Source organism: Pituophis catenifer, unplaced genomic scaffold (genome assembly GCF_029215685.1).
Source record: "Pituophis catenifer annectens isolate HBS135680 unplaced genomic scaffold, rPitCat1.0.hap2 SCAF_6, whole genome shotgun sequence".
NCBI lineage: Eukaryota > Metazoa > Chordata > Lepidosauria > Squamata > Colubridae > Pituophis > Pituophis catenifer.
The window spans coordinates 56,127,890-56,149,772 of record NW_027256886.1 but is presented as its reverse complement, the minus strand read 5'-3'; the positions used below and the strand labels follow the sequence as shown (position 1 = coordinate 56,149,772).

The window sequence follows — 21,883 nt, the reverse complement described above, 5'->3', positions numbered from 1 at the left end:
ACTTTTGTGTGGTGTTCTGATGATCAGCCATCAACTTAAGCACTGTCAAGAGTGGTGGGTTTCTTGACTTTAATCGGCATCTTAAGAGATCAGGAATGTATCCATGAATGGGTAGAGAGAAATTTAACAGAATCTTACTATACTCCTGAATGAGAGCTTCTTGTCATCGTAAGTGCAGGGGAAGTATGTGACTAAGAACTGGTAACCAGTAACTAGGTGTAGATTTTATGCACCCAGTAATTAGCCTCATCGTATGGTTAAGTTGAACATCAATAAGTCCTGTATGTGAGCTGTTTATCCATACAGGTGCACAGTATTCCGCTGCAGAGTAGCAAAGCCTGAGGGCTGCACATCGAAGAGTTGGGGCTGTTGTTGTTCCGCATAGTTCCGCAAGAGTTGTTCCGCATAGTTTTTGTAGGATGTTATTTCTGCTGTTAACCTTGGCAGCCATATTCTGAAAGGTTTTCAGGGTCCTGTCTAAGGTAATCCCCAAGTATTTTGGTGTTGCCTTGTATGGGAGCAATTTATTGTTTAGATATACATTGAGTTCTCTTTTTGCCAATTTGTTGTTAAGGTGAAAACATGATGTAACTGTTTTGTAAGTTACTCGCGTCTGTGGCAATCCTTAAGCCACACGTGCCTCCTGGGTGGTGCTAAATGAGTAACAGACAGACTGGTAGCCAGACATCCGCAAGGATCTCCTGGCTTCACAGACAACCCCACGGTCCTTTTAAGGACCTTTTAAGTATCAAAAAAAAAAAAAAATAGCAGAAACAGCATAAATGGGAATGGAGATTTTACAGTATCCTTCCCCTGCCACGCCCACCAAGCCATACCATGCCCACCAAGCCATACCCACAGAACCGGCAGTAAAAAATTTTGAAACTCATCACTGGGGGATGTGTGTGTGTGTAATTATTTATTTTAAAATAATAATCCACTTAATAGTAGGGGATTTATTTTTACTATTTGAATTGGCATAAGAATTTTGACTATGCATGAATCTCCATTAAACCAAAACCCTTTCTAAATAACACAACATGTAGTAAAAGAGTCCAAGGCTTTTCAAGAGAAAAAGACCAAAAAGCGTTTCAAAAATACTGGTAGTTTGTCTGATAGTTGTAGTTGTGTGAGAAATAAAGAGCACAGCACTTTATACTGATAAAATACAGATTACTTTGTCTTGAAGGACAGAGCCAAAATTCCTCATTGGTGCAAAATCAAAACAAGTTGAACAATGCACCATTATTATACAATACTACCCATAACCCAGAACAGAATTTATTTCTTATTATATATTCCTATATGGAATTAGGCCAACAGACCTGACATTTTCAGTCTATTTAAACAAAACTGACAATCCATTCCAGCATTATAACATCACCTACTACTATTCTACTGTCATTTAGACAAAAGTCCCTACAGCCCATTAGTTTCAGTCTGATTTTATATTTAATTATTTTCTTTAGAGCAATTTTTCCTATGATGGGTTATAATCTTGGATCAGAGTAGAATGTACCATTTACATATTTGGATCATAATAATACAGCAGAAAAGATCAATATTTATTGTAATGAGTGAAGGCTTTTCTTTTAGTCCATACTACTGAATCTGGAATTGCTGCATTCTTTTTTTAAATCTAAAATGCATTATTTGACTCTTTTAACAAAATAATTTGATATAGTTTCCCTCTCTATGTTGTCCAAGTTCCATTAGTTCTCCGCTTGTAATGCAAATTTAGCAGAACTTGTGCATTAAATAATATCCAAATTATTATGCATTTTGTTGTTCTAAATACTGAATGATATTTGAGTCAATTGAATAAAACCTAGATATAGTAGCCTATAGCTTCACAAAATAGAAATATAGACTTAGTGTATTACCAAATGATAAGAATAACATTTAACTTTGTAATAATGATGGATAAAAACCAATTCCTATTTTTACCAATGTGATTAAATACTCAAAAACAGAATGTTTCTACCTATCTTTATTTATTTCGCTAGCTTGTTAAACTAATTAAGTATGATGAATTAAGGCAAAAGAGTTGTAAATGTCCCCACATCAAATCAAAGTGAACCAGATGGCAGGAATGAGGACGATAGATAAAAGCACAACAGTGAGAACATTTAAACATTGAATAGTTCAATTCTGCAATGCAATCATGTGAAAAATTGTCATTATTGAGAAAGATTTGCATGATAAGACCATGCATTTAATTGCATTCAAGCTGCTATTCGTTTGGTAAGCATGAATAGCCCAGAAAAATTATTTCCATGTTATTCTATTATTTTTATAGCAGCCTTGGTAGCAACGAGAGGAATAATCCAGTGCTTTGCACACGAGTATATTGCAGCGAATATAAACTGTGGAATAGTTGTTGCGCAATGTGAACGATTTAAATCTGAAGCTGATGTTTCTCCTGTTCCTTGAAGAAAAAAGTTGGTATGTACTATCCATTTTGCATCTGAAAGAGATGGAACAAAGACAGATGTTATTTTTTGTTAGAACCTGCACAAACACAATTTCACTGGCAACATAAATTTTGGGTTCAATTATGGCCATAAATTGTAAGTCGTAAGTCGAGGACCACCTGTATTTCTTTCATACAGGGCATTTACTGTTGTATTCATCTGCTTTCATTCAGCATCCATTCATTCTTGATCTTATCTCATTTTATTTTACTTCACACTTTTTAAATAATCCATTAATTTAATTTAAAGCCAGTTTAATTTATTTTGACAAGCTTTAATTCCCCACAATGCACTGTATATTATCTATCCACTTTCTAAAATATTTGCTTGAAAACCACATAAGGCATAGAGGATAGTTCGCTCTCCTCTATGTTTATTCTACTGAGATTCTTAGGTTGTTCCTAGCAAATGAATGGATAATAATGTTATCTATCTGCAAATAAATTATAACAGGAAGTCAGTAAAAATGTAATTTCATGACTGAGTTTGGACTATCACATACATTTGGTAGATATCTTTTAAGCCATTTGGGGAAAATTGTTCTGCATTTGTATATATGTTTGTGTTGATCAGTCATTTTCAATTTATTCTGCATTATTTAGCAATTATAATTATCTACTTGTCAAAATTGTGAAATTTATGATGCATTTGATGATCAGGAAAGGTTTTCACGAGAGAGTTGGAAACAGATTAGAGACTAAAGATAACTGGTATATACAACAGAAAGATTAAGGCCATGTTGGCAAAAATAATGGTAGGATGGATGGTATCCAATAATAGATTGTCAAATGAGCCAATCAAATCTAAGTAGAAATTATAATATTGGACTAAGTTATGTTTGGTGTCAAGAAACAGAAGGAAATGGAGCAGGAGGCAGAGAGAATGACTGACGAGCTTAAAGCACTTTTCAACATCATGTTTTGATCCAGATGTGCTGGACTATAACTTATCTACTCCCTAGTTATCATGACCATGGCTGGCTAGGAGCTGGTTATGGGAACTGAAGTTTCACACATTTGGAAAGCATCAGGTTGACACAAGCTGATTCAGAGGCATTACAGGAAAGCTTCCAGAAGAGTATTCTGGAGATGCAGATAAAATGACAACAAAATGTATCTAGATACAATAGAGAGGCAAAAAAAGTAATGATTATGTGAAGAAATATTGATTTGTTAGCCTTACCCTCTATTTATCATGACATAAGTTTCAGTTCTGAAGTCGTAACGATTAGGGGATGCCACACAAGAGTCCATGAATAATATCAGATTTCTATCAAAGCTGTAGAGTGTGGCTTGGATGTATGCATTCTGGTTCAGGTTCATAAAGTAACCCATGTTATTTATTGGCTGTTTAAAGAAAGGTGACTCATAAAATAAAAATTCCATATGAAATCTTGGCCCTTGGTTTGTGCATTCAAATTCATCAATGTTGTGGGTGACTTCCATATTTTTGCTGGGCTCCATTTTACAGATGAATCGAAACTGAGGATTTACACCATTCCCAGTGCTGCTGACGATATTGGTGAAAGTGCTTATCTTCCCATAATTCTGTTAAAACATCAAGCAAAATAAATTTAATAATAATAATAATAATAATAATAATAATAATAATAATATATATATATATATATATGTTTTCTCAGGTTTTCGCGGGTGTTTGTATGTAGGTCTTTGGTTATTCGGGTCTTCTCCCACGTAAAATTGGAAGTGTCTTGGCAACGTTTCGACGAAGTCTCATTCGTCATCTTCAGGCTGGTGTTCTCGGCTTCGTGCTTCCAGGAAGCACGAAGCCGAGAACACCAGCCTGAAGATGACGAATGAGACTTCGTCGAAACGTTGCCAAGACACTTCCAATTTTACGTGGGAGAAGACCCGAATAACCAAAGACCTACATATATATATATATATATATATATAAATGCGATCATTTTTAAAACATTTGATCTTCACCCATGATTTAGTAGAAAGAATTGCTGCAATAACCGTCTATTCTCCTGGAAGGAGCTAAAGAATTAAATAACTTCAACGGTTTTACAATACAGTTTTGAAAGGTAGTTCTTTTACGGTAAAAATAGCAGGGACGAGAGTCAAAAAACAGAGTAATCTTCAAATTGTATAGCAAAGTGCCTGCACAGAAGCGATAGTAAACCAGAAAGTCTTTACTCCAATTTTTAAAAATGGAGGGGGGAGGACTGAAGAATCCCCCATCCTCTATCGCTTGCATTTTTGCAGTGCATCGACTCGTTCTTCTGAGAAAGATAGGCCATTTAACTGCTTGTACATTTTTTGAAAGACTGAGAAATGGTGTATTATCATTTCTGAATTAATAGTACACCTGTAAGAAATATAATAGCAACCCACTTTCTAGGTAATTATTAATTAATTAATTAACTCCAAGGTTAACATCAGACCAACAATCAAGTAAACAATACCCCAATCAAGAACCTGCCAAAGAAGCCAACAGCAAACAGCCCAATCAAAGAATCTCTATGACCACCCCCACCAACACTGTCAGGCAAGCCACTAGAATATAAACAGACAGCAAACAGCACTTCTTACTGATGATGTTACCTAGTTTGGGTAATGAAGTGTCTGCAAGTTCAGAGAGCACCAAGGGCCCCTCATGTCAATTCAGAGCTATAAATATTCTCCTTTATTAGTATTTAGAATGAATGCAAATAGACTATTTAGACGCATTTACATCGATAAGAAGGAAACCTCAGTCACCTAAAGACTTTTACCACATCACTTAGGCTATATAATCTATTACTATCTATTATTATCTGTATGACAAAATCGCTCAGATCCGAGGGGAATTGGACTCTGACTGGGTAGATTCGGACAGGGTGACGAGGAATAGTCTTGAGAATGTTATCTGGGAAGAGTTTGACTCTGTGACCCCTGATGACGTGGACAGGATTCTGGGGAGACTTCTGTACTGGCTTCCCAGGAGGTTACACGAGGCTGGCTCCAGGGAATTATTAACGCTTCGCTGAGTGAGGGTTACTTCCCCATGGCCTTGAAAGAGGCGGTGGTGAGGCCTCTCCTCAAGAAGCCTTCCCTGGATCCGGCAGTATTAGCCAACTATCGTCCTGTCTCCAACCTTCGCTTTGTGGCGAAGGTTGTTGAGAGTGTGGTCACATGACAGTTTCCGCAATGCCTGGAGGAAACGTCTTATCTAGATCCATTCCAGTCGGGTTTCAGGCCCGGGCACAGCACGGAAATGGCATTGGTCGCGTTGGTAGATGATCTCTGGAGGGCTCGGGACAGAGGTTGCTCCTCTGTTCTGGCCTTGTTAGACCTCTCAGCGGCTTTTGATACCATCGACCATGGTATCATGCTGCACCAGTTGGAAGAGTTGGGGATGGGGGGCACCGTGCTATGGTGGTTCTCCTTTCTCTCCGACCGGTCGCAGTTTGTGTTGGCAGGGGGGCAGAGGTCGATCTCGAGGCCTCTCATACGTGGAGTGCCTCAGGGGTTGGTTCTCTCGCCCCTTCTGTTCAACATTTATGTGAAGCCGCTGGGCGAGATCATCCGTGATTTTGGGGTGAAGTACCACCAGTACGCTGATGACACCCAGCTGTACATCTCCACCCCTGGCCACCCCAATGATGCCCTTGAAGTAATGTCCCAGTGCCTGGAGGCTGTGCGGATCTGGATGGGGAGAAACCGGCTCAGACTCAACCCTTCCAAGACTGAGTGGCTGTGGTTCCCGGCATCCCGATATAGTCAGATGACTTCATCTCTGACTATTGGGGGTGAGTCTTTGGCCCCCTCGGAGAGGGCCCGCAATCTGGGTGTCCTTCTGGATACGCAGCTGTCCTTGGAGGAACATCTGACGGCTGTGGCCAGGGGGACATTTTGTCAGGTTTGCCTGATACGCCAGTTGCGGCCCTTTCTTGATCGGGATGCCCTGCGCACAGTCACTCATGCCCTCGTCACCTCTTGCCTGGACTACTGCAACGTTTTCTACATGGGGCTCCCCTTGAGGGGCACCCGGAGGCCCCAACTGGTCCAGAATGCCGCCGCGCGGGTAGTTACGGGAGCTGCATGGCGCTCCCATACAACACTTCTCCTGCGTGAGCTGCACTGGCTCCCAGTGGTCTTCCGGGTGCGCTTCAAGGTGTTGGTTATCACTTTTAAAGTGCTCCATGGCATAGGACCTAGATATCTTCGAGACCGCCTGCTGCTACCGACAGCCTCCTATCGACCTGTGCGCTCCCACAGAGAGGGCCTCCTCAGGGTGCCATCAGCCAAACAATGTAGGCTGGTGACCCCCAGGGGGAGGGCCTTCTCTGTGGGGGCACCCACCCTCTGGAATCAACTGCCCCCAGAGATAAGGAGAATCCAAGACCTCGGTGCCTTCCGCCGTGCCCTTAAAACCTTCTTTTTTCAGCAAGCCAGGCTGGCTTAATTTTTTTTAAATGTTTTAAATTGGTTTGTTATTGTTTTTAAATTACGGGGCCAAATTTATATATATTCTTTTAATACTATTTTAATGTTTGTAATTTACGTTTTTATTTGGCTGTACACCGCCCTGAGTCCTCAGGGAGAAGGGCGGTATATAAATTGGATATAAAATAAAATAAATAAAAATAAATTATTACCTAATCGAATGTTGTTATTGTCGGTTTTGGCCATCTGGTATAAAGTGTTTTAATGTCCACTAATTTAGGTGATCAAATATTGGTTAACATCTCCAAATAAGAATTAGTTATAGCATCCCCTTAAGCACAATTTATTTGCAGGAAAAGAAATTGACACTGTATTTTTGAGATTTTCAGCCTTAAACTTTCCAAAATAACCATTCCATTATAGTGACCAGTCACATTATCAGATACTTACTTCTCTTTTGGTTCCACAACCATCATACGGTATATAGAATGTAATTTTATCTTTTGAAATGTCAGGTGTACAGGTAGCATCGCTTATGTACAAATTACAGTCAAGGCAGCCCTTTGAAATGAGATATTGTTTCCCAATAACTGCCTTCATGTATTCCGTATAGCAAGAAAGTGTTACTGCACCGTGAGAAAGGAAATGTGATGTCAGTCAATAGAAGAAAACATATAAAATTGTAGCTAGGTTACCTTGTAAATGCAGATATCATTGATTTATCATTAGTTAAAATAACCATACTTATAGTATTTAAGTTTTTGCATTCTACTTTTCCCAATTAATCAGCAATCAGTTGATGTTGTTTTACAATTATAAGTATTTCAGTATTTAGTTCATTTCAAAATGAACTATGAAATACTGAAATAAGTATTTCAGTATTTAGTTCATTTCAAAATTGCTTGGTATGCTTGCACACATTAATATCAAAGCCTTATTAGCTACAATGTACTGTGAGTCAAAAGCCACTAAGCAGTTATTCTATCTTTTCTTCTTTACAAACTTCCTATGATAAAATAAAGGATGGACGAAGAAGTCAGGAGTTAAAAATAGAACTTTTTGTAAAGTTCTGTGAATCAGACAGGTGATTCAGCTGTGGCATCCTGAGTAACGAGAATACCGGCTTTGCTTCCTCCTTCCACTTATGTTTTTGCCACAATCACTTTAATCAGTAACTAAATCTTTTCTCCACCCTTCACCATGACCTTAAGCAGCAATGAGTTGGAGGAGACACTTCTGTCTAATATACCCATCCACCCTTGTTGACACTGACATTTGTGTGGTTTCCAAAAACTTTTAAAACTTTCATCCATTGTGTGGGTGGCGATTTGCTACTGAACTCTCTTTTTACAATCCTGTGGTCTCTACTTGGTAGAGTTGGGGCAATTGGATGGAGCTGAGCGTTTACTGGCCAGATGCCCTTCCTGATACCTACATGAAATTCACAGATTTTTTTTTTTTATTTGCGCCCTAGGAGAAAAACATCTGCTACTACCTAGGATTGAACTCTCAACCTTCTGAGAGAGAAGCAAGCATCTTCACCACTAGACCACCCATTTTGCTACTGAACAAATAAATATAATTAATTATTTGAATTCTTGTGGAATGCCATAGGTCCATGAAAACGTTTAATTAAGTAATTGAACAACAATAAAAATTACCAAAATCTGTGGTATCATCCGGAAGAGCTATGAAAGAAAAAAAATATTATGATTAAGACATCTTTTACAAATTATCTTGTAGAAGTAACTTTCAGAATAATTACTAGATCTGTGAATTTAGGAACTATTCTTCAAATATAAGGCAGCTAACTCTTGGCAAATACCAATACTTGATCCTATGACTGTTGGACCAGAGACTAAGCAACAGTCAAGCAGTGGCTTCATGACTGGCTGAAGAAATCATGGCAGGTAGGAAATGTATATTTGGCTCAAACATTATATAATATGAATGAAGCAGCATTAGCCGATTCATTATTAATATTAAACAAAACAGGCGTGTGTAGAGGAAGCAAGATTGCAGCTGGAAATAAAACTGAATATGTTAGAAGTCTAAGGGGTGTATGGTATACGCTACATAGAAGATAACGGGAGGTACAAATGAGGGAGATACAAAATCTTGAAATTTAAAGTCTTAGTGTTTACCTTTGCAAAAAGAAAAAAGTTCAATTGTCTTTAAAACAGTAGTCCCTAACCTTTGCAGTTTAGCGGCCCTGCTGGGAGGGAGAGAGGGAAACCAGGCTATGGGAATGGTAGGCTGGCACACGCACACACACACACACACACACACACAGAGAGAGAGAGAGAGAGAGAGAGAGAGAGAGAGAGAGAGATCAATTTGCACAAACTTGACTTGTACAAGTTGAGCTACACTCTTGTGTGCAACTGTGTCGGCTCACCACTCACGCAAATTGGGCTGTGTGTGTGTACGGGCATGTCAGTCTCCCACTCATGTGGCCCGGTTCTGAATAGGCCATGGCCCGGTAGTGGGCTGTGGCCTGGGGACCCCTGATTTAAAGTTGTCATGAAAATGACAGTTTATAGGATGTGATTTCGTTTTTTGTCAACATTATGGCCACAAAACATTAGCTTTCTACAACCAGTATAAGGATACTGATTATGAGAATTCAAACTTCTTTAACAATGAATAAAACTAATTTCTTAGGGTATATCTTGGAAAACCAACAACTATAAGGTTTCTTTATGGATAGTCACTGGTTATTTTTCAATATACCTTTCCCATGATTTTATTTACACATTTAACATGGGAATATCTGGATTGGAATTTTGTAAATTGTTAGAAGGAGAGTGAGTTATCCTCTTTGGTTTGGAAATATCCCCAAATTGGGGAAGGAACTAGGAGCAATCAGGAAAAGAAAACAATACATAGATTTTTTGGCGGCGGCGGCAGGGTGGGAATTTTAAAAATATATTTTAAGGGATACTTTGTAAGTCCACCAAGTTTAAAAACATGTTTAAAATAAAGCTACCATATTTTTCAGAGTATACGATGCAGCTTAGTTTTTGGGGAGGAAAATAGGGGAAAAAAATCTGCCTACCAGCTAGCATCCTTAGTCAGCTTCAGCACATTAGTTTGCTGGTTTTTTATCTTCTGCTTGGGGATAAAAAACAGCTTCTAAGGCATAGCTGAGAGGAAGCAGCAATGAGAAAAGCAGGCAAAGCACGGGAAGATCACTTCACTCGGCTAGCGCCTAGTTAGGGCTGAAAAAAAACTTCTAAAGAACAGCTGAGAGTCGGAGCAAAGCATGGAGATCGCTTCACTCGCTAACGCCTCATTAAAGCACAGCGGAGAGTCCACTTCACTCGCTAGTGCTTCATTAGGGCTGAAAAAAAAGCTTTGAAAAAGCTACATTTGGAGTATAAGATGCACCCAAATTTTCAGCCTCTTTGGGGGGGGGGGGAAAGGTGTGACTTATATTCTGAAAAATACGGTATTTTTGATTGTGAGCTCTGATCTATCAACAGATACAAATATATTTGACATATACTAATTTATGGAACAAGGTACAAAATGCTCACCAAACTGAACAATAATCACATGCATATATGAACGTTTTACGTATCATAAAAACATTGCTTACTGGCTATCGTGGCCACTGTGGTAGTTGGTGGTGGTGGTGGCGGCAGGGCTGTTGAAGGAAATATTTGCAATACTATTATTTCGTATTTTAACTTATATAATTTTATTAGCACGTTTTGCTACATTGTTCTCTTCCTCAATTTCATCATTAAGTTATCCCAGAGAATGGGGAGATGTTATGTTTAAGGAGATATAATTTGTTGCTTTAAAATATAAAGTTTTATATTTTATAGTTTTATAAAATATACAGTCTTAAAAGTTGAGCTGGAGGGAAAATGAAAGGCAAGCTGATGATTAGAGGCAAAAGCATCTGTCTTCTTCCATGACCACAAATCTACAGTTGAGACATATTAATACTAAACTCCATGTAGGAGGATGAACTGCTCTGAAATTATCAAGATTACGGGGTTTTTTTTTCTTCTCTCCCTGCAATGATCTGATTGTCAGCTGCCAATCTAGATGCATATGTATCTGCAGAGAAAGGAAGAAAAAGGAGTTTAAATTTCCTTAGAAGTACTTGTAGGCTGGCAAGCAGGGTTCAGAAGAAAGAAGTGTAAAAGAAGCCGGAGCAGTAGAGATAAGGAGGAGTTTTCTTCTCAGTTTGGTAAGAGATGCTGCTGGAGTGAGAAGTGACATGACAACTTATGCAGCAGAGGAGGCAATGGCTGCGAGAGCCCAAATACCATTTGCTTCAATTCAGCAATTCAGTTGCTAGCTAGTCATTGAAAAAAATATCTAATGTTTGTGACAGTGAGCAACTGGAGCGTCTTCACAGGAAGTGGCCATTCTGGGCCAGAAAAGTATTTAAAATACTTTGATCATGTCCAAAGCAAGTTTTTAGGATATTCTGGAATCCTTTGCCAAAATCAAACTTGGAAGTCTGATTTTATCATTTAGGAAGGGCCTGACTCCTTGTGAAATGCATTCAGTTTGTACGTTGCCTGCTTCCCAACTATGGGAGCTCAGAAGAAAGCAAGGACTATCAAATAATAAGAACAACATTGCAATGACCTGCCACTCCCCCCAAAGATGGAAAAATTGAGCAGCAACAAGAACCCATCCACTTTACACCTTTGTTTTTATTTCTACACTTTCAACAACCTTGGTTTTATATTTATAGGTACAAAGAAAATCAGTTCACCAAAGGGGTCCTCCGTATATTGAAGGGACTAAAATATCCAATTGAGATGTCTGTGACATATAAGGGTTTTTTTAGGAAAGAAGAGAACGAAGTGGAGTAATACCCAAAATACTGGTAATAATACAGAAATTGGACAAGAGAAGGATTATCATGAAGCAGCCTTACTTGGAATCACAGTTTTCCTTGGAGGCACTTCTCGATAGTGTGCAAGAAAGCCTCTTTCACTCATGCTAGAATCACTTATAAATACAATTCTCATTTTGTTTGATGAGGATATGTATCTCTTTCGTGGACTCCAACAAATTTTTCCAAATGAAGGGGATGTTGAGAAAGGACCATCAAAGATCTCCACAAAATCAACCGTGCAGAACCTGGTAATTTCCACTCTGTGGAGAAGAAGATGAGTAGGTGAATGCCTTCAGAATTACATGAAACTACCATTACATCCAGATTTTCATTTTTAAAAATACGTTAAAGCTGTCCTTCCTCAACTATTCATACAGACGTTGTTCCATTAAAGCAGAAGTGGGCAACCAGGCATCCAGCAATGCCCAGAAACCTCTGAATTCCTTCCTTGTCCTCCTTCTGAACCAACTATAACTTTGCTTCAGTTCTGAGGCACAACATGTGCAAAAAAATATTTATTTGAGACATAAGACAGACATAGCAGAATTTCAAGAGTGATAAATCTAAACTGCTCAGAGGGAAAAAGAAAAAAAAAGTAATGGTCCACCCATGTTATATCAATTATCTTGCTTTCTTCAGAAAGCTAAGCTCCCAGGATGGAAAAGTTGTTCACCACAATATTAAATCTAATGAAAATATACTTTATTTTATTTTATTATTTTATTTCTAGTTGTAGGGGAACTCTAGGTATTTAACCATAACCATATGCCAATAAACAATACAACATATTTATATTCTATAAACTTGGTTCTATAAATTTTAAAGTAGTAAAATAAAATCATGCTATAATAATATCACTGAATACAAGCCAACGGTGTTGTTTTATCTTGCATAGGTTCTCTCTAACAATTCAGTTTTTAAAAGCCAAAAAATGTGGGATCAATTTTATTTCTAATTGGAGGCTATATCATGATATATGCATACTTCTACAATACTATAAATAGAAAGCAGAGTCACTCATAAAGTTTAAACATGTACTATTATGCAATAATACTCCATCACATTCAGTGTTATAATTTGATTAGAGTTAATGAGGTTATAGGCCATTTGAGATCCTGTGTTTTCAAGATCAGCATTCCTGGTATAACGCAAGTACAACTAAATTGTCATTACACTCTGCTTTCAAAGAGACATCTGTCAGGTCCTAAACAAACAAAGAAAAAAGTTACTTCAAATCAGTTATTATTTTAATAATTTTAAGTTAGAACAGATAGAATTTTCTTGCCTAATACATACTGTATTTCTTTGCTGTTCTCTAAGGTGCCATTGGTTAATGCCTCGTATATTGAGAACAAAAATAGTTAAGCAGAAATTGGACAGAAGGAAAACATACACAAACATACACACACACTTCCTATGTTATTCTTGGAACTTTGTATTCTTGCAGTCTTAGGATACAATGGATAATAATGCTATTAAAATCATAAACACATATTCTAGTTTATAGATCACTCTATTATAGGATAGAAGAATCAATAAAATACCCTGCATTCTGTGGGATAGTTCCCATAAAACTTTCCAAATATTAAGTATGAAATATGTTTAGTTACAACAGTTTCTAACTAAAGCAAGACTTTGTGGCAGAAACCATTCAACAGCATTTTCATTGATGAACTAGCAGGTCCTTTATTACCTGAAATCTTCGAATCTGAGTTCTACATGACGTCTTTCCTCTACTTCTATCTCCCAAACACAGTAAGAATTCTTTGGGTAGTTTGAAGGATAGAATGGACTTGAAAATGAACCTGAAGGACCTGTGAGTTTGCAACCATAAAGACATTTGCCTAGAGGGAAACAAATTAATAAAGGCCAGTGAAGAGCTTTATTTGTATAGAATGCTTGTGTTGGTATATACATGTATAATTTTAGTGAAATCAATATACAAAAACTCCAGGAAATAACACTTGCTTGCACATGTCAAATAAAGCCATTTATAAAAGTATTATGGGAAAAAGAAAATAACAACTTGAGAGGAAGCAACCTACGTTCCCTGCATCTAGGTCAATAAAAACTCTAAAGAAAGAAGAAGAAAAAAGCAGAATGTTAAAGACAAATCCATTGTGTGGTTTTTAACCTACTTGAGAATGGGTAAGCGAAAAAAGCAAGAATAGACTATAAAGCGAAGACATTGCTTAAATATCCCAGAGGTTGGAAGTATCCTTGCCTATGTGACTCTTATTTCTTCCATTTATAATGACGTTTGGGATGCATAAAATTTAAAACTGAAAATAGTACCACCCAATTCATATAGTAAATTATTGTCAAACATGAGAGAAACTGTTAAGCAAGGAACTGAACTAGAAAAAACAAGTTAACTAAACATGGGATCTATTATTTTAGATTTCTGAGAAGGAAACCACTATTACTTTTGTAGCTAAGTATTCTGTACTTCAAATTTGGTGATAATTTCTTTTCAGCCTTTGACATACTAAGGTGGCAGTGTGAGTGCTAGATAATAGTAGGCTAACTATGCGTTATCTTCTGTTTTTTTAAAACTATTATTATTTTAATATGTAAAAAAAAGGAGAAGTGGCTTTCAGTGAAAGAAAGAAAACCACTTAGATTACAATCCTACATGTGCATTGCTAGAGAAAATTTCAGTGAATTAGTTTCTGAAAAAAAATGTTTATAGATTTGTAATCTTAAATTAGTTAATTGATGCTGAAAAGAAACTTCAGCCCGATAGCTTACCAGAAGGAGTGGGCTTCTGAGTGTTAGGAAAAGCTATAGATTTTGATGCTAGAAGAAGGAAAAGATAAAAATACAGTTACATGAATAATGACAAATCTCAAATTTAAGCATCTTACAAGTAATATTTGTTTTGAATCCTCTGTTCAATAGAGATTTTGCATGATATGATTATTAAGGAATGCCTCAGTTATCCCCATTCCACATGCAGCATGTTCTGTGATGATGAGAATGTTGGCTGATTTTGGCCAACATAGGTCAAAAATTATATTTGTACTTAGTATTACATTCCAAAGAGTGCTTAGAACACGTGGGAGAACAGGTACTCCAGTTATCCACAATTATTTGAAGCACCATTTGCTTTAAGAACTTATTAAGAACTCAAATGCCTATTGAGCATGGCTAATAGCTAGCTGCAGTCCAGAAACAACCCTCCTTGTATATAGGGTTGTAACAGTCACCTCTAACAGTAAACACTATCCAATTACTCTCATACACGTTGACCCACCCAATGTTTCAAAACCTATTTTTCCTTGAGTGATGTTATTTAACCTTTGATTGAAATCTGTTTCTCTTCTTGGCAGTAGGCTAACTACTTGGGAGTCTAATACTTGAATACATTGTTTCACTTGGTTACCACTACCTACCCTATTAGGTCTCATAAGCCTTTAAAGGTATGTTTGTATGTATATACAAAAAAGGCTACACATTTTCCACCTATTACAATTCTAGGCATATATTGAAGGCTTGAATACATTTGCTGTATCATCTAGACAGACTAAATAAAAATGGTGGAATGGAAGATGTGTTGAGAAAAACAATGGAGTGGAAAAGAAAGAAATATCCCATATAATTTTCTATATTTGCATTTTTGCAGACAAAAATGAGTTTGGAATATTTTGTTTGTTTTGCATAAGGAAAAGAAGTCACCACAGAATGTTATTCAACATTTAATTATAACTGCTCAAGTCCATTAATCAGGGGATTGGTTAATCTACTGACCTGGAATAATTGGATGTGGTGTGGTTACTGCAGGAACAGGTCTAGTAGTTGGATTTTGAGTAGTTAGTGCCTGAACTGGTAATAAATAGAGCAAATTTAACATTAGGACTGAAAATAATCTTAAATGCAAAAAAAAAAAAAGGGGGGGGGAGGTTGTTTTATGGAGTACACCAGAAAAACTTCTAAAATGAAAAAAAAAAAACTTTGAAAAATGCATTTACTCAAATAAAACATTATATTGGAGGTTCTACAATGCAACATATTAAAGACACAAAAGAATATGTGAATGCGTAATGTTTGCACTAAAATGCATAGATTGAGTTTATTAAAAAAATGATCCAAATGTAAATACCTGGCACTTTTGTTGTATTTCTTGAGGGAGCTACAAAACCAAAAGAAAAGAAATAGTTGAGTTTGATAAATGAAGAAAGGAAAGGAAAACAGACACAAGAATCTGATAGTTTGATGTTTCTCTACAGAGTAATTTTAATTATTCTCAGGAATATTTTGCAAGTCTATTAAAATCAGAAAGTATACTTTATAATATACAATTTTGGTTTTCATTATCATTTTTGAATGCATATGACTAATTGTTCTTATTTTAACACTATTTATTTACAACACAGACAGAGCCTTCACAGCGAAACTTTAGTATGTTAATTTTCACAGACCGATTAATAACAGCAGGAATTTAAAACGTAATGATTCAGTGTTCAGTGAAAATCAGTCTGAGGCATAACACATCCGTTTCACAGAATAGATGTCACTGGCATTTTTTATATCACTAAATAACGTTATTCAGGAATTTCAGTATTCCCTAATTATTATTTTATGATATGTTCTTCTATGCAAAATGAGATCACTTCCCAAATACACTATTTACTGTTTGCAAAGACAATACTTACTAAGTATAATGGGATTCTTTGTTGTAAGGGAAACTGTTTCTATGAAAAAAAAAATACAGAAAGTAAGCTCTTCCTCTGAGGGATAGAGAAGCATTCATGACATTTTGCTAGGAAGGCTCCTATGAAATCATTTTATATTAACAACAACATGGTTACCTGAGCAAATGACACCAGCATCTTCCTTGTGGTCACACTGATGAGTTCCCCAGCCTGAATTGGAGCACTCTTCTATAGATGATTCATTCCCTTTGCACTGAACATTTTCTAGGAGGATGTTGCCAGTGCCTTGCCCAAAATAGGCTTCATTGGTGGCTTCCATAGCTTCTCCACAGGCAAGTTGTTTGCATACAACCTTTGCATCTGGTAAGTCCCAACCGTCATCACAGACTGTTCCCCAGTTCCCATTGTGAAAGATTTCAAGGCGACCCTGGCATCTGTTTTTGCCATTCATCAATCTTACAGTCAATGAGCTTGTTGTTGTTACCAATGCACTTTCTGCAATTGTCAAAAGAATATAAACAGCATTTTCTCCCAATGACATATTACATTGACACTTTGAGGGTTCATTTTAAAAAGGCATTTCAGTGTTTCCCAACCTGATTTTTTTTTGTCAGATAATATTCTGCCTTTGTGTATCAATGGGCATGCATGTGCGTGTGTACAGTGCAACTCTAGATATTGTGACCTGTGTTCCCATTTATATAAATAGGGTTGAATGGATTTAAGAAGATATATGTTTAGGTCTGGCCACAGTTGCTACCTTATATACAAATCTTTGGATCATTTACAAATTATATTTGAGAAATAACTTTCAGGTTTCTTTTCCCTGAATACTCAAGATGAAAAGCTTGTTATTCTTTTACATCATCATGTAAACAAAGATGAACATTTTGAGGTCTCTACCTCTTTTTGAATTGAGTTGTCTTGGTTAAATTAAATTCAATGGCCTGGTGTTTGGTTAGAAGCTGTGCCAGTTTATGAGAATAACTTTGGGAGGCAGAAGGAAGAGCCAAAGCCAAAAAAACATCTGATAAGAGAATCAAAGTCCAAAAAAGGAATGAGGAAAGAGAAAGCACCTCAGAAAGAAACCTGCTGAATTCTGTTGAAAATAATGCCAGGAGGGAGAGGGAAGGTCTTTCTCTATTACTGCAGGGATCCCCAAACTTTCTGGCACCAAGGACTGATTTCATGGCAGACAAATTTTCTATGAACTGGGGGAGAATAGATTTGTGCGTAACCTAGATCTTGCGCATGTGCAAGGGGAGTCACTCGCCGCTTGCGGGGTCTGATTCCTAACAGGCTAGGACTGGTACTGGTCTATAGCCCAGGGATTGGGGACCTCTGTGTTACTTTTTCTTTATAATAAGGGTAGCATTAGTACTATTGATTTTGATTTCCTGGTTTGGTTTCCTATCTGAAAAGGCTGACAGAAGTGAACAGGTTTGTTGCATGTTCCTACTTCCACTGTTTCCACAATGCAGATATCACTTCAAAAGAAGTATGAAGACAGAAGCAGAATTACTAATATAGTGCTGCCACACTTAGTAATTATTAGAAACCAGAAGAGATTTATCATGGAAATGAAATGGAAGGTAAATCTCCCTATTCTGTCATCCTACCCCCAATCAAAATGTTTTCTGTTGTTGCAGGAAGCAACAGCAGCCAGGAACCACTAGATATTATCTACTGGCACTTATACGCCCAAAGTGACTTCCTTTTTTCTCTACCAGGCACCTGTTTCAGTCAAGCATTGATTTTTTTTAAAAAAAAATCATTTTAAAATAAAACTTTAAAAATCATTACTTTGTTTTTATTTCTAATAGTGACATTGGATTGCCCAATATTCTGCCAGACATTATTAGAAAATTATGCCAGACATTATTAGAAAATTATGGAATGCCTGCAACCGAGACCTTTATTGGCAAATGTACCAATCTGTTGTCCCTAAAAAAAGTTGAAAGTAAGGGGTATAAACTTGGAGGGCTAGAGAGGGTAGCTGAATGCAGTAGCCCTGATTACTTTCTGAGAAAGAGGTATATTTTAAGTGCCACAAGTACTGCATTAGCCAGTCTGGGAATTATTACCTCCACTATCAAACAGCTGTTTTGCATTTTGGACATCCATAATATGTTCATAACACACAAAAAATGTTCCCACTGCCCCAGAAAGTTGTGTTTTGCACTACATTACATATTTTCCAGTACACATCTTATTAGTCCTTCTGGTATATTCCTTGGATGTACAGATTTTGGAAAGAAAATTGGATGCATCTTATTTCTCTCTGTCTTGTTAAAGAGTTTCCCTTTAAATTATGATACAATATTTCAAGTAAAAATAGTAATTTAAGAAAATACATACTAGGTGCTGATGTGGTGATAGCAGGACCTAAAAATAGAAGAAATAATTTATGTGGGTGAAGATGATATAATAATGCTGATTAATTATGGGTTATATTGCCAATGTTATAATTTTTTCTTTTATATTTTTGTATTTTTCTTTGATATAATGAAGTAAAAGTGTCCCTCTTGTGAAATGTGATTGATAAATAAATAAATAAATAAATAAATAAATAAATAAATAAATCTGTAATAAATGTAATTTAAAAAAAATAGCAAACCTGGCTGAAAGTATAGGAACTGATCCCAATACTGTTTTCAGTATTGAAACTATAGGTGGTGTTTATTTGCTGACTGCATCTGAGTCTTCCATCTCCATTATTAAGTTTTGTGGTTACCCATCATATGACTTGCAACTTCTATTTGCTTTTCTCATTGACTTTATTGGAAGCTGACTATGAAGATTGCAAATGGCAATCACATGATTTCAGGATGCTGTGATTGTTGTAAATGTTTACCAGTTGCCAAGTGCCCAAATCACGATCACAGAGATTCTGCAAAAATCATACCTTCAAGGACCTGTCAAAAGTGTCATTTTTCAATGCTAATTTGGTTGGTAAGCAAGCACTACCCATAAACCAATATATTCAAGATGGTCAATGCAATGTAACATTCCGAACAAAAAATAAATTAGCAGACATTTGGTTCTTAAAATAAACATAAAGCTCTAGCCATATTGTAACTATGTTCTGTTAGTGAAATTTGATTATGGTTTCTACAGCTTTGCATCATTGAACTCTTCAGAGTCATTTCAGAAGACTATGTGAGCTCTGAATATAAAAGCTATATGGGAAAACAGGAAAAAAGCATGTGGCTTACAATAAGATGCTTCCATACTGTTGTTGAATAAAAAGAATAATTCCACATGTTTTATTTAGCCAGAGATCATTGTCTACCAGGTCTCAATTTAAATGAATTTACTGAAATATACTGTAATAACTTTATTAAAAAATAAGCAGTTCAGATTACCTGAGCAAATGACCCCAGCATCTTCCTTGTGGCGACAGTTATGAATGCCCCAAGGTTTATGGGAGCATTCTTCAAGAGAGGATTCGTTTCCTTTGCACTTCAGCTCATCCAGGAAGATGCTGCCAGTTCCTTCCCCAAACGCAGCATTAGGTAGGGCTTGGACAGCCGCTCCACAGGCAAGCTGCTTACACACAACTTGTGCATCATTCATGTCCCAGCCATCGTCACAAATTGTTCCCCAGGTTCCATTGTAAAAGACCTCAACGCGACCACGACATTTGTCTTCTCCATTCACCAGTCTTAGAGATTTTTCTTGAAATGAAAACATTTGTAAATTGGACATTCACCTCAGATATCTAATTTCTAGAATTCTTTATTTCTAAAGAGTGAAGAATCAACTCTGCAGTTCTGTTTTGCAACCCTTGTATGAAAAGCATCCCTTGTGATCAGCTGGAAGTGCTATAGGTTTATTGTTACAATATTTAGCTTCCAGCCGCCTGCAATTACTGCAAGTTCAATTCTCACCAGGCTCAAGGTTGACTCAGCCTTCCATCCTTTCTAAGGTAGGTAAAATGAGGACCCGGTTTGTGGGGGCAATAAGCTGACTTTGTATAAAAATATACAAAAGTATGAAGGCTATTGTTTAATGCATTGTAAGCCGCCCGGAGTCTCCGGAGAAGGGCGGCATATAAATCAAAAATTTTTTTTTTAAAAAAAATATTTCTTGTTGTTGTTGTATTATTTGCTAGGGCTTCTTTTGGGAGAGTTCTAATTATTGACTCACCTCAGGTTGGTGGCACCGACAGCCCCGCCCAGCAGGAGCTCACTGCGGGCCCACTTCTTCTGCAGCTACTTGCCGCCACTCACACGTATCGCCCAGGCCTCCGTTTTGCCTTTAGATGCCTGCCGGAAGGCATCTGCAGCTGATAACATACCTCCAGATTGATCTGGAGCTCTGTTATCGGCTGCAGATGCCTTCCGGCAGGGATCTGAAGGCAAAACGGAAGCCAGGGCGATGTGTGCGAGTGGCGGCAAGCGGCTGCAGAAAAAGGTGAGGCAGATGTTGGATAATGCAAGGTCTGGTAAGTAGGGCAGCCCTACCCCCCCCATCCCCCCCCTGGCTTATTTTTTATCTGTCTGCCTCGTCCAACCCCCTGCACCTTGGGGTCTTAATTAGGGCTAATTTTGTGGGTGGGGCTTAATTTGATCTCATGCGCTCAAAAACATGATAGGGCTTCTTTTCAAGGTGGGTCGTCTTTTTGGAGAAACACGGTATTAGAATGCAAATCTACTTAACCATATAATAAATACCTTTTATTCCCTGTGTAGTCAGATCCATGGAGGTTGTAGAAAGATCTGACAAAAACAGAAACATGATTCAGAAACTTTGCCTGAATATTGTTGCTATCATAGGTGTATAAAAATAAAAATAATGTTGGAAACAACCAGTTATTCTTTTGGTTTTCCACTTCCTCTCTATCCGTTTGCTCTTCCTACATATATTAGTTTTCAAATTCAATTCTTGTTCATTCACTTTGACCAAACCACTTCATGATATTGCTTTTGTACCAGTTATCTTAATTAATTTGACTTCCAATAATTAAGGACATTAACACTACTGATTAACCACAAATAATTTTAAGTACCCCATAGACACCAAATATTTTAGTTATGTATTTATTAAATTTATTAAATTTATATCTCACATATAAATGCATCCAAAGCAAATCATTCTACAATTTAATGCTGTCACTTTAGTTTACGCCTTCTTTAAATTAAATAACACGATAGTCATTCTTTCTTATATCCATATGTTATTCAATTACTTGCTGAAAAGCAAATCTCAGTCTCAGGCATAGCATGAAGACTCACTTTATTTGAGAAATTTTATTTTCAGTGAAAAAAAGAAAAGGAAGTTGGATTAATCTTATTTCTCTCTGTACTGATAAAGACTTTACTGGCTTCATTTCTCCTTAAATTATGACTAAGATTTGGTTTTAAATAACAATAGAAATTAAAGAAAATATCCATACGTTATTCAATGACTTGCTGAAAAGCAAAACTCCAGTCTTCATCGTACATGCCTAGCTTAAAGACTAATTTTATTTCACACATTGCTTTTAGTGAA

The 21,883-nt window shown here is 37.0% G+C and overlaps 1 protein-coding gene across 1 annotated transcript in view; it reads right to left on the bottom strand.

Annotated features, from left to right (window-relative positions):
• Window positions 1–21,883, bottom strand: part of DMBT1 (deleted in malignant brain tumors 1) — a 111,774-nt gene that overhangs the window by 16,045 nt on the left and 73,846 nt on the right. The window contains exons 37-44 of the mRNA XM_070946291.1: window positions 19,755–20,067; window positions 16,539–16,869; window positions 16,369–16,429; window positions 15,486–15,560; window positions 14,487–14,534; window positions 13,429–13,579; window positions 11,775–11,995; window positions 10,470–10,517 (exon numbers count right to left, since the gene is read on the bottom strand). Coding sequence (XP_070802392.1) covers window positions 10,470–10,517; window positions 11,775–11,995; window positions 13,429–13,579; window positions 14,487–14,534; window positions 15,486–15,560; window positions 16,369–16,429; window positions 16,539–16,869; window positions 19,755–20,067 — 1,248 coding nt within the window. The remainder of the gene's footprint in view (window positions 1–10,469; window positions 10,518–11,774; window positions 11,996–13,428; window positions 13,580–14,486; window positions 14,535–15,485; window positions 15,561–16,368; window positions 16,430–16,538; window positions 16,870–19,754; window positions 20,068–21,883) is intronic.